At 46.1% G+C, this 16,422-nt stretch overlaps 1 protein-coding gene across 4 annotated transcripts in view; it reads left to right on the top strand.

The window, feature by feature from the left end:
* SON (SON DNA and RNA binding protein) overlaps window positions 1-16,422 on the top strand; it is a 126,933-nt gene that overhangs the window by 61,320 nt on the left and 49,191 nt on the right. For 3 of the 4 annotated variants that reach the window (XR_013223674.1, XM_077293924.1, XM_077293922.1), the window contains one exon: window positions 7,445-7,624. Coding sequence is in view for 3 of the 4 variants with exons in the window: in XM_077293924.1 (XP_077150039.1) it covers window positions 7,445-7,624 (180 nt within the window). In the remaining variant the exon portion in view is untranslated. Of the gene's footprint in view, window positions 1-7,444; window positions 7,625-8,168; window positions 10,827-16,422 lie in introns of those variants that run through there. The other variant, XM_077293925.1, reaches the window with a different exon arrangement.

Genomic DNA, 16,422 nt, shown 5'->3' with positions numbered 1-16,422 from the left:
GCTATGCCTCAATCAAAGCCTCACAAAAAGTCTGGGAAAACCCACACTATGTTCTTTGCGGCATGTACCGCTCTTAAGGTGTCATTACCCCGGGTCACAATACTGCATTATGCACACCTTGTGAACCGGTGACTGCTCAGGAACCACCTGTTGCTGATACTGAACCCAGTGAGGCTAGTCCCCCTGAGTGGGCTACCTCCCTTACCCGGTCTATGGCATCCCTGGCAAAAGCGTTAGAATCGTTCCGAGACCCTTCCTCTAACCAGGGCACTATTTCAGGCAACGCTTCCGATGATCAGAGCCCCTTATACACTAGGGGTCGTACCTTGCCAAGGAGCTCTCGCTCTTCCAGGAACAGGACTCATGCCATATCCTCAGACCATCACCGAGATTCGGGTTCTGAGAGCTCCATTTCTCGCTCCCCTTCCATTGGGGCTAGTAGAGAACCTGTTTCAGAGGACGATTCTGATACGTCCCTAGATCAGGATTTCCATCACGATCAGGAGACTCTCGACTGAGTCAGTGAATAAGGCTTTGAAGCTTGAGGAGGAACCTTTATCTAAAACGGATCATGCCGTGTCCTTTGAGGACCAAGCGAGCTCGTAGAGTGTTCGCCACTCATTCCAAATTTAAGGAAATCGTTGAGTCTCACAAGATCCGTCCAGATAAACGATTCACAGGGCAGAAGCCCATGGAGTCAAAATATTCCTTTGCCCAGGATCCAAGAATAGATTGGTCGCAGTCTCCCCCGATCGCGCCTGGCTACTAAATCTGTTTTATCCTCCTCGGAGGGCACCTCTATTAAAAACCCAACCGATCGTCAGATCGACAATATGGGGCGTTCAGCCTTTGAAGCCTCAGCAGCCTCACTCTTCCCAACTTTTGCTGCTCATACGTGGGTTGCTAAGGCTATGACCCACTGGGCTGAGGTCTTGGCTTCAGCGGTGCTGGATACCAGTGTTCTCCCCGAGATAGCAGATCTCGCTACTCAGCCAGAGTTGGAGATTTTGTAGTGACCGCGTCCCTGGATGCCGCTAACTGCGCTTCTTAAGAAGCAGCATACGCCATCACCATTTGGAGGTCCTTATGGCTCAGGGACTGGCGTGCGGATTCTGCTTCCAAAAAGTCACTGACTTCTCTACCATACCAGAGCGGTCGCCTTTTTTGGCAAAAAGCTCGACCACTTGATTTCCGACGCTACTGGAGGGAAGAGATTTCTTCCACAACCACAGGCTTGGTCCCGATTTTTATTTATTTATTTATTTTTTTCGTTACAACTTAAACTGGTCCTCTACTTTCACATCTCCCGGTTCCGGACTCGGCACACCGTGCAGACAGAGGTTCCCAGGCCTCTTATGAACCTTCCTCTTGATGGAGAGGCAGGCCTAGGCAGTCGGGATCCAGAGGCTCCACAACGGGCAGATCTTCCACACAATGACTCCCTGTGGTATCTGGGGGACACCCTCAAAGTAGGAGGCCGCCTGCTTTCCTTCAGTGCCGCGTGGCTCTCTGTCGTTCACGACGAGTGGGTCCGCGACTTGGTGTTCTCCGGATACAAGATAGACTTCTTATCTCGTCCTCCCAGGGCAAAAGCATCAGACTTCTTCCAAGCTATAAGCTCTCTGAGAAAAGACGGAGTTATTATTCCGGTCCCTCAAACGGTTTCAAGGTTTTTATTCAAACCTCTTCATGGTTCCAAAGAAGGACGGAACAGTACGGCCCACACTGGACCTAAAACTGCTGTTCACGTTCGTCAGGGTACGACGGTTCCCGATGGAATCACTTCGTTCTGTCATCGCCTCCATGGGAAAAGGCGAGTTCCTGGTGCCTATAGACATCCAGGACGCGTACCTCCACATTCCTATTTTTCCTTCTCACTAAAGGTTTCTTCGCTTCGCAGTTCAGGCACAACACTTCCAATTCGTTGCTCTGCCCTTCGGCCTGTCCTTCGCCCCCACAGTATTCACAAAGGTCATAGCTGCTGCCGTGGCCATACTCCACACCGAGGAGTGGTGGTGCTACCGTATCTAGACTATATACTCATCAAAGGCCCCTCTTTCCGCACCTGCAAGGAGGCTGTGAACATTACAATAGATTCTTTTTCTCGCCTGGGTTGGAAGATAAACTTAAAAAAATCTTCCCCAGTACCGGCTCAGCGAATTTCCTTTCTAGGAATGATACTGGACTCGTCCGAGGGGTTGGTGCTTCTTCCCCCGGAAAAGATCTCAGCCTTACAGCGCGAAGCTTGGAACTATTTTGCTATTGTGGCCTTGGAAGCGGGAAACCCCTTCCTTGGCCCCTCCGAGAGCACAAACAGGGCATCTGACCTGCGGTAAGACGCCGTCCGCGAGACTTATCTCTTGAGAGCTCTCACTAAATCCAGTGTGTGGAGGGCCTTCTCGATGCGATGTACTGGTGCCGGACAGATAGACGGTAAGACAATCTCCTGATTGAGATGAAAGGATGAGACAACTTTCGGCAGAAAGGACGGGGATGTTCTCAAAACCACCCTATCCTGATGCAAATTCAGGAACGGAACTTGACAAGACAGAGCCGCCAGCTCTGAGACTCGTCTAATGGATGTGACCGCATCCAGGAAGGCAACCTTCCTTGAAAGAAAAGACAGGGAAACCTCCTGTAGAGGTTCGAAAGGAGCTTCTTGCAAGACTCCGAGGACCAGATTAAGGTCCCATGGTTCCAACGGCATCTTATAGAGCGTCACCCTATGGGAGCCTCCCTGAATGAACGTCTTCACTTGTAATCTGTTGGCAATCCTGCGTTAGAACAGAACGGACAGGGCTGAAATCTGCCCCTTGAGAGAACTAAGGGCGAGACCTAAGTCCAAACCCGTTTGTAAAAATTTGAGGATGGAAGGAATGTAAAATTCAAGAGGAGAACGTCCCCGGTCGTTGCACCAGGAAAAGGAGGTTTGCCAAGTGCGATGGGAACGTCCCCGGTCATTGCACCAGGAAAATAGTTTTCCAAGTGCGATGATAAATGCGCATAGACGTAGGCTTTCTAGCGCTGATCATGGTTGAGATTACTGGAGAAACCTGCCTGGGTTAGAACCCAGGACTCAACGGCCATGCCGTCAAACACAGGGCCTCTGAGTTCTGGTGGTAAATGGGGCCCTGTGAAAAGAGGTCTGTGCGATTCGGTAATCGTCAGGGAACAGCGGCGACTAGTTGAACTAGTTCCGCGTACCACGCCCGGCTCGGCCAATCTGGCGCAATGAGGACTACCGGTACTCCCTCCGCTCTAATCTTCTTGATGACTCTCGGCAGAAAGGGGAGCGGGGAAAATATGTACGGAAGCCGAAAATGATACCACGGGAGTACGAGTGCATCTGCCCCGATTGCTGCTGGACCGTGGGATAGAGCTATGAAGTCGGGAACCTTGGCATTTAGCCATGAGGCCATAAGATCCACGTCCGGGGAGCCCGAACAACAACGAATCTGGTGGAAGATCTCCGCATGGAGAGATCACTCCCTGGAGTCGAAGCCTTGACGACTGAGGGAATCTGCCTCCCAATTGTCCACTCCTGGATGTGAACCGCAGAAATCATTGAGCTGTTTTCCTCGGCCCAAAGGAGAAAGTAGCCTACCTCGTTCAAGGCTGCCATGCTGCGGGTTCCCTCTTGTTGTTTGATGTATGCCACTGCAGTGGCATTGTCGGACTGAAACCTGATGGGACGACCCACCAGGAAGGGATGGGATTGGAGAAGAGCTAACCTGATTGCCCTAATTTCTAAGATGTTCATCGGAAGGCGTGATTCCTGAAGTGACCAGCGGCCCTGAGCAGTGTGATGTAGGAACACCGCTCCCCAGCCTAGAAGACTGGCATCTGTTGTCACATCAACCAATGTACTGGAAGAAAAGACTTCCCTTGATTCAGGGAGGATTTCAATGTCCACCACCTGAGAGACTGTCTGACTCGCTCGGGAAGGAAGACGGTCGAGGGAGAACATGTTCCTGTCCCAAACAGCCAGGAGGGCATGCTGTAAGGGACGGTGGTGTAATTGGGCAAATGGAAACGCCTCCAAGGCTGCTACCATCCTGCCGAGGACTCTCATACTGAAGCGCAGAGAGTGAGTGCGAGGCTGAGTTAAGCTATTCAGGAGTCCTACCGAGTCAGAGGTCATTCTGTCCCAGCAGAGATTAAAGGGAACCTGTCACCTGAATTTGGCGGGACCAGTTTTGGGTCATATGGGCGGGGTTTTCAGGTGTTTGATTCACCCTTTCCTTACCCGCTGGCTGCATGCTGGCCGCAATATTGGATTGAAGTTCATTCTCTGTTCTCCGGAGTACACGCCTGCGCAAGGCAAGATTGCCTTGCGCTGGCGTGTACTCCGGAGGACACAGAATGAACTTCAATCCAATATTGCGGCCAGCATGCAGCCAGCGGGTAAGGAAAGGGTGAATCAAACACCCGAAAACCCCGCCCATATGACCCAAAACTGGTCCCACCAAATTCAGGTGACAGTTTCCCTTTAAGGCTCATTCCACTCAAGGGGTGCGTCTTGGGCCATCCGGCACCAAACTTCTGCAGCACAAGTTTACAGAGTTGCGACCTGGTCCAGTCTGCATACATTTACAAAACATTGCCATATTCATTCTCGGGTCTCGGCAGATGCGACCGTCGGCAGACAAATTTTGCAGGCGGCTGTGCCGCATCTAACCTGTGGGTACAAGGAGCAATTACAGTTGATTCTTCCCCACCCAGGGACTGCTTTAGGACGTCCCATGGTCCTGTGTCCCCAATGAGGCGTAGGAGAAATAGGGATTTTTGTGTACTCACTGTAAAATCCTTTTCTCCGAGCCAATTATTGGGGGACACAGCACCCACCCTGTTAGCCTAACGGCTTTGGTTTTCTGTGTTGCCTTGGTTTTGACATAGTTCATCCTGGTTAAATGTTAAGCTCCTACTGCTTTGTTACTGAACTGATTCACTTGGAGCCAGCAGGAGGGTGTATACTGCAGGGGAGGAGCTATTCTTTCTGTGTTACTTAATGTCCTTCTAGTGGCAGCAGCATAACCCCCATGGTCCTGTGTCCCCCAATGATTGGCTCGGAGAAAAGGATTTTACGTTGAGTACACAAAAATACCTATTTCCAAGATTCTAAGTAACAGAAAAAATTACCTACATGTGTCTCCAAAGATCAGAAACCATTTGTTTCAATTATCTTGTTCAGGTCTGTGCAGCACCTTGGTTTTGATGAGGCTGGAGATTTTCAGCAGCATTACATTCACTGGAATTTTTTAGTTGCAAGACAGGATTACTTAAAGTGAACCTGTCAGCAGTATTTTGCTAAGTTAACTACAGGCATTGTCAGGTTGCCGCTGTTGTACTGATAAAAGTAACTACGGTGAAGAAATGTCTTGTGTTTCTTGTGTAATCAGTGATAGAAGTGGCAAGACTGTAGGCAGTCATTTCTTCCTGCTCTAAGCCAGAGAAGCAAAGGAAAGACCTGCCCACAGGCCGCCCCGAAACACAAACATGTTCCTCGTCAGAGACAGACTGTGCTTTGGGGCTGCTTGTGGGCAGATCTTTCCTTGGTTTCTCTGGTTTAGAGCAGGAAGATAAGACTCCCACCTACAATGTCTGTAGTTTACTTACAAATTCCTGCTGACGGGGTTGCTTTAATGCAGTTTTCCATAACTCTTAGTACATAAGAGTACCTAAATACATATTACAGTGCCTTGTGAAAGTATTCCGCCCTCTGGAACTTTTCAACCTTTTCCCACATATCATGCTTCAAACATAAAGATACCAAATGTAAATTTTTGGTGAAGAATCAACAACAAGTGGAACACAATTGTGAAGTTGAACGAAATTTATTGGTTATTTTAAATTTTTGTGGAAATTCAGAAACTGAAAAGTGGTACGTGCAATATTATTCGGCTCCTTTAACTTAATACTTTGTTTCGCCACATTTTGCTGCGATTACAGCTGCAAGTCGCTTGAGGTATGTCTCAGACTTGGCCATTCTAACACCTGTATACGTTTATTTGTGGACCATTCCATTGTAGATTATGCTTTGTTTGGGATTATTGTCTTGGAAGACAAATCTCCGTCCCAGTCTCAGGTCTTTTGCAGACTCCAGCAGGTATTCTCCAAGAATGGTCCTGTATTTGGCTCCATCCATCTTCCCATCAATTGAAACCATCTTCCCTGTCCCTGCTGAAGAAAAGCAGGCCCAAACCATGATGCTGCCACCACCATGTTTGACAGTAGGGATGGTGTGTTCACTTCCCTGTCCCTGCTGAAGAAAAGCAGGCCCAAACCATGATGCTGCCACCACCATGTTTGACAGTAGGGATGGTGTGTTCAGGGTGATGAGCTGTGTTGCCTTTACGCCAAACCTATTGTTTGGCATTGTTGCCAAAAAGTTCAATTTTGGTTTAATCTGACCAGAGCACCTTCTTCCACATGTTTGGTGTGTCTCCCAGGTGGCTTGTTGTAAACTTTAAATAACACTTTTTATGGATATCTTTGAGAAATGGCTTTCTTCTTGCTGCTGTTCCATAAAGGCCAGATTTGTGCTGTGTATAACTGATTGTTGTCCTATGGACAGACTGTCCCACCTCAGCTGTAGATCTCTGCAGTTCATCCAGAGTGATCATGGGCCTCTTGGCTGCATCTCTGATTGGTCTTCTCCTTGTTTGAGATGAAAGTTTAGAGGGACGGCCGGGTCTTGGTAGATGTGCAGTGGTATGATACTCCTTCCATTTCAATATGATTGCTTGCACAGTGCTCCTTTGGATGTTTAAAGTTTTGGAAATAATTTTGTATCCAAATCCGGCTTTAAACTTCTCCACAACAGTATCACAGACCTGCCTGTTGTGTTCCTTGGTCTTCATGATGCTCCCTGTGCTTCAAACAGAACCCTGAGACTATCACAGAGCAGGTGCATTTATACGGAGACTGGATTGCACACAGGTGGATTACATTTATCATCATTAGGCATTTAGGACAACACTGGATCATTGAGAGATCCACAATGAACTTGTGGAGTGAGTGTGCTGCACTGAAAGTAAAGGGGCCGAATAATATTGCACGCCCCACTTTTCAGTTTTTGAATTTCCACAAAAATTTAAAATAACCAATAAATTTTGTTCAACTTCACAATTGTGTTCAACTTGTTGATTCTTCACCAAAAATTGACATTTGGTATCTTTGTTTGAAGCATGATATGTGGGAAAAGGTTGAAAAGTTCCAGGGGGCCGAATACTTTTGCAAGGCACTGTATATAATGCCTCCAAAGATCAGAAGTAATTAGTTTTAATTACCGTATCTTGTATACCTCCGTGCAGCACAATTGTTTTGATGCATCTAGATAAGGTTTTTTTGCACTTTGTCAAGGGGATACCCAATCCATGTTCATTTTATAGTTTACTCTTAATTTATCTGCTGTATTATTGTTTTTCTTTGTTTTTTAATCTAGAATCCCAGCTTGAAACCAGCTCCCAAAACCCAGGTAACTTTGACTAAGGAATTCCCAGTGTCCTCTGGGTCTCAGCACCGGAAAAAGGAGTCTGATAAAGTATATGGAGAATGGGTCCCAGTTGATAAAAATACAGAAGAAAGCAAGGATGATGTCTTCACGAACACAGTCCCCTCTCAGGTAAGACATTACTGTGTGTATACACAGAGTATAAGCACTTTGTCCTTACATCCTCCAGGTTTATAGTTGTCCGCTTATTCCTTTTCCGTCCTGTACTGAGGTTTATCTGACTTATCTTAAGCATTTGGACAGAATCTGATTAGTTTGAGTGGGACTAAGTTTTTGTGAAGATCCACGGGTGTAATAATAATGCAAAAACTTCAGTTTTGACTTTCATTGGCCCAGCGTTGTTTTTGTGTCACTGCAACCATCTTCGAAACGTTCAAAATTCGACCAGTAAAAAGTGGTCTCCATAGCTTCCTCTCATTTTCTCTTTGTATGCTATGTATCATCTGGTAGCAGAAAAACGTGATCTGTCAGATGCCAATAATGCTAAAAACCTCAAAATAAAGTGCGTGCTTCTAGCATGTGCTGTGCAGAATCCAGCCGCCTTTATCGTTCAACTACTTATGTAATAGTACTAGTGTCTTCTATTGTAGGTGATTCTGTTTTTCATACCTTTTCATCAATACATATTGCAATATGGCATTTTCTTGTTTTCCAGTTCTAGAATTGTTTGAGGAAAGTGGATAAAAACCACACTTAGATACCTGTTGCCAAACCAACGTCCTGATGGGCTGAGACCCTCCCTTCTTTAATGGCCTCACATGGACCTAATGCTTCCAGATCCTGAGTTCTGATTGGTTGCAAACTGGTCATTAAAGAATACTAAAGGACCGATTCCTAACAGCTACAGGAAAATGCAAAGACAACCAGCCCCGCAGAAACTATGTAAACTTCATCAAATCTATGGACGTATATATACATTTTTTTTTTTTTCCTTTTCTTTTCTGTGCAAAGTTGTGAATGCTCTTGGCATATGTCCACATAATATTGTCATGGTATGAAGCATCCAAATCCATGAAACAAAGTCCGTAACCAGTTAATTACTTTTAGTAGACTTGTAATAATTCACTTTTTTTTTTTTTGTAAATTAAACTTTTAATAAAGCGAGAAAAAAAATTTGGCTTTTGACCTCTATATATGGCTACAGCTACTGCACAGCGCTTGTTTTCATATACCATACGTAGCCGTAATTTGGAGGTACTTTGCATGGATCTTGTTTGAGGCCTTTTGTAAAAGTGATTTTTGGAGTTAACACCTTTTTAGCTGTTTTATGCCCCCCCTAATAGACTTACAAATTAGACCTTTTTTTTAAAAAAAAAAAATCTGTTATTTACATGTGTTAATTACATAAAATTAATCAATTATTAGATCCACCTTTATAACTGGTTGAACAGAAGAATAAGACGTTTCTAGTGTATTACACTGGCCGCTCTGGCTGATGTCTTATGGTACCATAGTGGTCAAAATAGTTACTGGGCGTATGTCATCTGTTCACAGCCCGTCCAAAAATGTATAAATTGCATATATGTCATGAAACCTTAGCAAACTAATATTGATAACTGGACCATAAAAATCTCTTGTAGCCTCTTTAGTATTGAAGCAGAAAAATGACATCTTAATCCTTTAACACAATCAGTGAAAATATATAAAATGTTTTACCAAAGTCGAGGATATTTACCTTAATATCTTCAGTTCCCAGTGTTTACTGTAGGAATCAGCAAGCAGTTTTGTATTTTTTTTTTGTTTCTGCTTGTCCCGCCCCTGCTTAGATGGGTCCCACCCCCGCTTAGCTTGATCCCACCCCCACTTGATTTTTTTTCTGTCATGAAAATATGTAAAAAAGGCCTTTTTTTTTTTTTACACTGTCCTATTAATTTACTAGGTTTCAAGAGACTAGCTCTTTAGTCTTTCAACTGTCCATCCACTCGCAGAGTGAAGCTTACGTCAGATACACCTTCACTGCTTTTACAGCCATTATATCTTCACTTTTCAAGGGTGTAAAGATCTGAACTTGAACGTTTTTTCAATAGACTTGACACATATTTCCCAACTTAACACCGTTGATATTCGGATGCGATCAATACAAAATGAAAAGCATTTTTTCGCATTTTGTTTATATAAAACTTTTGCAAATCCAGTCTTATCTATGAAGAGCTTGTTTGGGTGTTAAGTTGCACAAAGCAGTGCGACTTTATCATAATTTTTGGTCTTTAAAAATTTGAAGAAACAACTTTTTTTTTTTGCTGTAAGAATCCTCCAGTGAGGTGACACTATTCCTATTTAGACTGTAAAATTACCGGTGCAAAAAAACAAACAAAGAAACAAATGCATAACCTGTTTGGTTTTTAAACACGGTCTATATGTGATCCCTCCACTGCCAGAGACTTGCCGTGCCTTGCACTATGGACGCTTCTGGTAGCAGAGCAGTGGAAACTGCTTGTAAATATGTTTCTATTGTAAATGGACTTGCTATAAAGTGAAAAAAAAAAAAACCGCTGTAAATACATATTGGTATGTTAAAATGTACGAAACTAGTCGAAAAATGGGCAGAGTAGTCGTGTGCTTTGTTTTACACCAGAATGTTTTTTTTTTTTTCTTTTTTTCTTCTGATATTCTTGGTTTGTGAAGACTTGTGTGAATTCACTCTTGACTTTTTTTTTCTGTCTTGTCTGCTTACAACTTTCTTAAAAGCACGAATTTCTCGAACAGATTTGTGTAGCGTCCAATGACCCTCGTTTTCAGCCTGTTCTTTCGTTTTTCTTTTTTGTAACCTTGGAAAGAAGCAGACATGACCACCTTTAGCAGCTTACGTTGACTTTTGTCCTAGAATGTTCTTGACTGTTTTGATAAGACCTCACCACGTTTCCTCGCGTCCCATTTGGCTGTAGTTGGTAATTTTTTAGATCAATTGGGGACAAATGCTTTATATTTAAGCTTTCCAAATTGATTAGATGGGGACAGCTATGTTTTGTATCGACAGAGGACGTCAAATTGGCACTTATGAAACTGGACACTAGAAAAAGGGATTGTCACCTAAGCAGCCGTGCAAATTCCAGGTTTCGGAATATTAAAGCACCTCCTTTTAATTTTTTTTTTTTTTGTACGGGTAAAGCACTTTTCATAAGTGTCCGTCTGATTATTATATTTAAAGTCAACGTAAGCCAAAATCATAAAATGCTGTCAGATGGACTATTCCGAATTTACATCAGATACCAAATAACAAGTTCTTGTAAATGTTTAATTTCTTTCCTTTTTTTTTTTTTTCCTCCTGGAAATGTAATTTTGAAAACGAATAAAACAGATGGTTCAAAATGTTTGTCGTAAATGTTCTTATTCATTAGTAATCGGTTTTGATGTATAAGGTTGTTATATTTTAATTTTTACTGGATATAAAAAGGACAGATTGGGTTGTGGATAACATGTTAGCATCATGAGGCTCTGGAATTGTTACGTCTATTGAAAGTCTTAATTCTCTTCTGTAGCTTCTGAAAACTTTGTGGAGAGTCAGTTTTGTTTTCTTGAGCTTTGGGTAACTGAACTATATTTTATCACAGCGGTTTATGTTCATCTTAAGATCTATGATGTCCACCGCTTTCCCATCATAGATAAAGTGGTGTAGACACAAAAAGCAAGCTAAAGTGTTAAAGATTATGGGACACAACCACTATGATAAATTAATGTTTTGTTATGGAGCAGAGAGTGTTGTCATTGATCATATTGGCTTTGCACTGGACTTTTTTCTCCTTCTTCTCCGAGCCAATCATTGGGGGACACAGACCGTGGTGTATGCTGCTGCCCCTAGGAGGATGACACTTAAGTGAATACAAAAAAGTTTGCTCCTCTTAAGTATACACCCTCCTGCTGGCTCTCAGCTAACCAGATCCTGCTTAGTGTCCATAGGAGGCACACGGACGGGTCTGCTATTCAGACCAAAAGTTCTTATATTTTATTTTTCAGTTTTAACTTTTTACCCTTTTTGATTTTTACTTTTTCCATGGACGAATGGGGCGACGGATCCTTTCAAGGTTCCGATCTCCTCGAACCATTAACAGGCGAGCACGGCGAGTGTCACCTCTCCGTATCCTCTCCTGCGACGTGGATGTGGGATGCCATGCCTGGGCTGATTTTTAGGGGCGACAGGTCCCTTGAAGGGCACATCTTCAACAGACGAGCACATGGAGTGTCTCCTCCATGTATCCTCTTCTGCAGCCAGGCCTATTGCTGGACAACTGGCCCTGTCCACCCAGGGGCTTGAACTCTATGGATGTACAGAGGTCCCCCACCTTCTATTGGCGTCCGTGCAGCTCCCACTGCATCACCACTGTTGAAGCGGATGATTGAAGGAGGCGGACAATCGAGGGTTCCTCTCTGCACCGTCCAAAACCTGCAGCAGCAGAGAATTTTTTTTTTTTTTTTCTGACCTGCTGGAAAGAGCTGCGTACTCTGCCATCCGGCAGCTTCCGGGTAAATGCCCCTCTAAGTGGGCTTCGGGTCTGAAGTGGCTGGAGGGCTCTATGCCGAGGTCTGGTTGGCGGATCCACATGCTTCCCCGTTTGGCGTCGGCCGGCACCAAAAATTTAGTCCCCGGCTTTGGCGTTGTGTAAGCCGCAACCTGGAGGCTCCGCCTGCACTATGCCGCGCTTCGGCTGCTCCGCCCACTTTTCAGGCGCTTCTCGTCTAGGACAAGAAGCGCCTTTGCAAATCCCGACGGCCATTTTCATCCTCCTGCCGCTTCTGGACATGAACTGGCATCTGGAAGCGGCTGCTCATCTTCACCTCCTGCTGCTTCTGGACACGAGCTGGCATCCGGAAGCTGTGACTGTACAGGACCCGGCGATATATGGAGCTGAGGACAGCGATTCCAACGTGACGCCGGGGATCACAGGTTCTGGGTAAGGAGGCCCTGCTCCCTTACCCTCTGCTGTATTCCCCTGCAGCCTTCACCGGTCGAGGATGTCCCTCTTAAAGGCAGTATGGGTAGAAATCCCTATTAAAGCTACCACATAGGGGCTCAGTAACAATAGGACTACTAGATTCTTCTTTTTCACAAAGCCCGTGACCCCAAATGCGCTCAAGAGCCCTCCGCCGCCACCGATACCAGTGTACTTAGTCCCCCTGAGCGGGTTTAGTCACTGTAGCAATCCATGGCTTCTCTGGCCAAAGAGATTGAATACCTCAGTGACCCATCTGTGGATCAGAGCGTTCGCAGGACTGATTCAGATAGATCCTAGCCTTTGATAGCAGGGGCCGCAAGCATTCTAGAAACTGAGTCTAGAAAACTGATCCTAAGTACGTTACCTGAGCAATTACGTGCCTTGGCGTCCGTGAACTGTCTCTCGCTCTCTCTCGCCAGAGTTCAAGAAAAGGGGGATTCGCTTATCAGGGCCGTCAACCAGACTCTGAAGATGGACGAGGATTCTGCCCGGAACACGCAGTGTCTTTCAAGACTATTCGCCCTCATACAGCGTTAGCCAATTTACACGTAGGTTCGGGTTATACTTAACCGGCACAGACAGCGACCTGATAAACGCCTCACAGGACAGAAGCCTCTAGAGTCAAGGTACCACCATTTTTTCAGCTGATATGTGGAAAGATTGAGTTGAATCCTCCTGCTGTAGAGCCGCCAGTTTTTTGTTCGGCTCCAGAACCCTTCTATCCTGGCCGCATGGATCAACCCACGGACCTCAGGTTCATCACTATCAATTGTTGCCGCGGTGGGAGTAGCTAAAGCTATGGTTTCCTAGACTCCTCTTTGGATGTGGTTAGCTATGCTGCACTATCAGGGGCAAATGCCCCTGGTTAAACGTAATCACGTTCAAATGGACATTATGGATAAGTGTATAGAAAACGGACTGTGTGTGTTAAAAAAAAAAAAAAAAAAAAAAGTCTGACATCTCTTCCTTACCAGAGTGACTGTTTATTTTGAGTGAAGCTGGTTCAGCTTGTCTCTGATGCTACTGGAGGAAGGAGCAAATTTCCTCCGCAGCAAGGCTTAGATGTCCTTTTTGGCGTCAACAACAAATTCGTTTTTCGGACACCATAGATTCACTGTGTTAAGATGGAATCATTGATCTGGTCCCAGTAAATGAAGGGCTCAAGAAGTTCTACTCAAATCTGTTTGCAGTTCGGTCATTACTTTGGCTGCACGGGGTCCTGGTCATGATCCCACCATGGAGGTTATCGGACCTGCAGCACCCATAGGCAACAGTCCTGGGTAAGTGCTCTGACCCCTAGGCCCCATAGCTTTTCCCTGCAAAGGACGCATGGGATTAGCTTGTCATGGGGTATTCTGTGGGCTCATTTTGCAGGGACTGGGATCTAGACTGCACCATACCGCCCCTTTCCTGAGTGGGTTTCGTCACTGTCGCAGCCCATAGCGTCACTGGTCACAGTGATAGTCACTTCCTCTATCGGTCGGGGTCTTCACTAGCTTGCCTCAGATGATTCTTCCATCTGTAATGCAGCACGTTGATTCAGTGGTTAGCACTGCTACCTTGCAGAGCTGGAATCTTGAGTCAGATCCCACCACGGATCATACAAACTTGTCGATAAGAGGGGCGTTTGTATGATCCATCGACAACGGGATACTTACCTCCTTATTCCGATTTTTCCCTTCTCTAGATATTCCTGTGCTTTGCCATTCCCAAACAGCATTTTCAGTTCACGGCCTTGCTACCGTTCCCACAGTGCTCTCGAAGGTCATGACGGCTGACATGTACATCTTGCACTCTCGGGGCGTGATCGTTCTGCCCTACTCAGATAACCTTCTAATCAGGGGTCTGTCCTTCCAGGACTGCGCGAAGTCTGGCGATACTCTTTCTCACCTGAGCACCCAGATAAACGTATACAAGTCTTCCCTCGTTCTAGCTCAGTGGATATCCTTTTTAGGAATGACCCTGGATGCCTGAGGGTTGGCGATTCTCCCTCAAGACAAGGTCCGAGCCCTTCAACAAGGAAATCGCGCACTTAGCTTCTCATCCTGTTATTCCATCCGGTTTGCCATGAGGGAAAATGGTAACAGCAATGGAAGCGGTCTCTTTCCGCTCAGCTGCATCTCCATCCCCTGCAACATGAACCCGCTTTCCCTTGATCGCCGGTGCCGCTTGCCCCGGAGGGTCAGGCAACCTCTCAGGGGTGGACATTGAGGTCTTCTCTCCAGGGGAAATCCTTTCTCCTGGTGTAATGGTTAAGTGGTGACTACCGATTCCAGTCTCATTGGCTGGTCAACTTGGGAGTCGAGCCTCCCGATCAATGTCTGGAAAATCCGAGCAATCAGGAAAGCCCCGCAGCAGTTCCATTATCTACTGGCGGGTCTCCCCATCCGAATTAAATTGGACAAAGCCACGGCTGTTGCATATATCAATCATCAAAGGGGTACACGCAGCAGGGCGGCCATGCGCGAGGTAGCCCATATTCTCCGATGAGCAGAGAGGAACCACTAGGTATTTTCAGCAGTCCATATCCCAGGCGTGGAAAATTTGGTGGCAGTTCTTTCTTAGCAGTCAAAGTCTCGCCTTGACACAGTGGGAACTTCATCTGGAGGTCTTTCGACAGATATGTATTCATTTAATGACTCCGGACGTGGATCTGATGGCTTCAAGCTTGAACGCCAAGGTACTCCACTTCAGAGCTCCATCTAGGGATCCCAAGACCATCAAGGTGCATGCACTGGTCTCTCCGTGGCATCAGTGTCGTCTTCCGTTTTCTTTTCTTGTGCGGGTCATCAGGAAGATCTAAGTGGTGGAGACTCCAGTAATCCTTGTCACCCAGGTTTGGCCACCCTGGGCATGCTATGCATGGCGACTGTCGGATTGTCCAGATCTCCTCTGCCAACGTCCGTTTAGTCATGAGAAATCAGGGGTCCTGTGTTTAACGGTCTGGCCGTTGAACCCTGGGAGCTATCTCAAGCTGGGTTCTCTCATCTGGAGTTTCCCACCATGATAGCGTTGGGAACCCTGCATCTGCTAGCATCTATCACCGCACCGGATAACCTCTTTCAAACGGTGCAGGTACCGCGGACTTCCTCGTGTCTTCTGTTCCCTCCATTTTGGCAATTTTCTCCAGTCTGGTCTGGAATCAAGTTTGGCGCTCATATCTCTCTCCCTCCCCCTCTCCCTCCCCCTCCCCCTCCCCCTCCCTCTCTCTCTCTCTCTCTCTCTCTCTCTCTCTCTCTCTCTCTCTCTCTCTCTCTCTCTCTCTCTCTCTCTCTCTCTCTCTCTCTCTCTCTCGTGAGGTTTTTTTCATTCAAACAGCCTCCCTTGTGGTATTCCCCTATAGAATGCCGTTTGAGGCCTTGGACCTTATATTGGTCCTCGTTGCTCTTCGGCAGACATCCTGTTGCAGGATGTCTCGTTGCCAGTTCTGTCTCGAAAGGTTGTCTTTTCTTGTTGCAGTGCCGTCTATCAGGCAAGTCTCAGCTAGCCACTCTGTCCTGTCGAGTTCCTTTCCTGATTTTCCACCAGGACATCATCTTCGTTCTTTGTCAACCAAGGTGGTCTAGTTTTTGGTTGTTTTTTTTTCACCTTTAACGAGAACATTGTTGGGTGGAATGAGCTCTTCACATCCTGGATGTAGTGAGGGCGCTCAGAAGGTTCGTCTCGAAGACTGCGCCCTTCAGTAGGTCGGACGCCCTATCCGTGCTTCCTGAGTGTCTCAGGCAGGGTTTAGCCGCTTCAGGGCCACAATACCAAATGGATTCGCTTGGCTATTCAGAAGTCCTACCGCATCAGAGATAAGCCTATCCCAGCGGGGATTAAGGCACACTTTACTCGATCGGTGGACGCTTTTAGCATCGGGCGTCGACAGAACAGGTCTGCAAGGCTACGACTTGGTACATCCTACGCTCTCAGACTTCTGCACATGCAGCCCTTCGCAGACGTATTCTACAAGTGGCGGTAGCGCAACTTTAGTCA

The sequence above is a fragment of the Ranitomeya variabilis genome, chromosome 3 (genome assembly GCF_051348905.1).
Source record: "Ranitomeya variabilis isolate aRanVar5 chromosome 3, aRanVar5.hap1, whole genome shotgun sequence".
Lineage (NCBI taxonomy): Eukaryota > Metazoa > Chordata > Amphibia > Anura > Dendrobatidae > Ranitomeya > Ranitomeya variabilis.
This window is presented reverse-complemented; position numbering and strand designations above follow the sequence as displayed.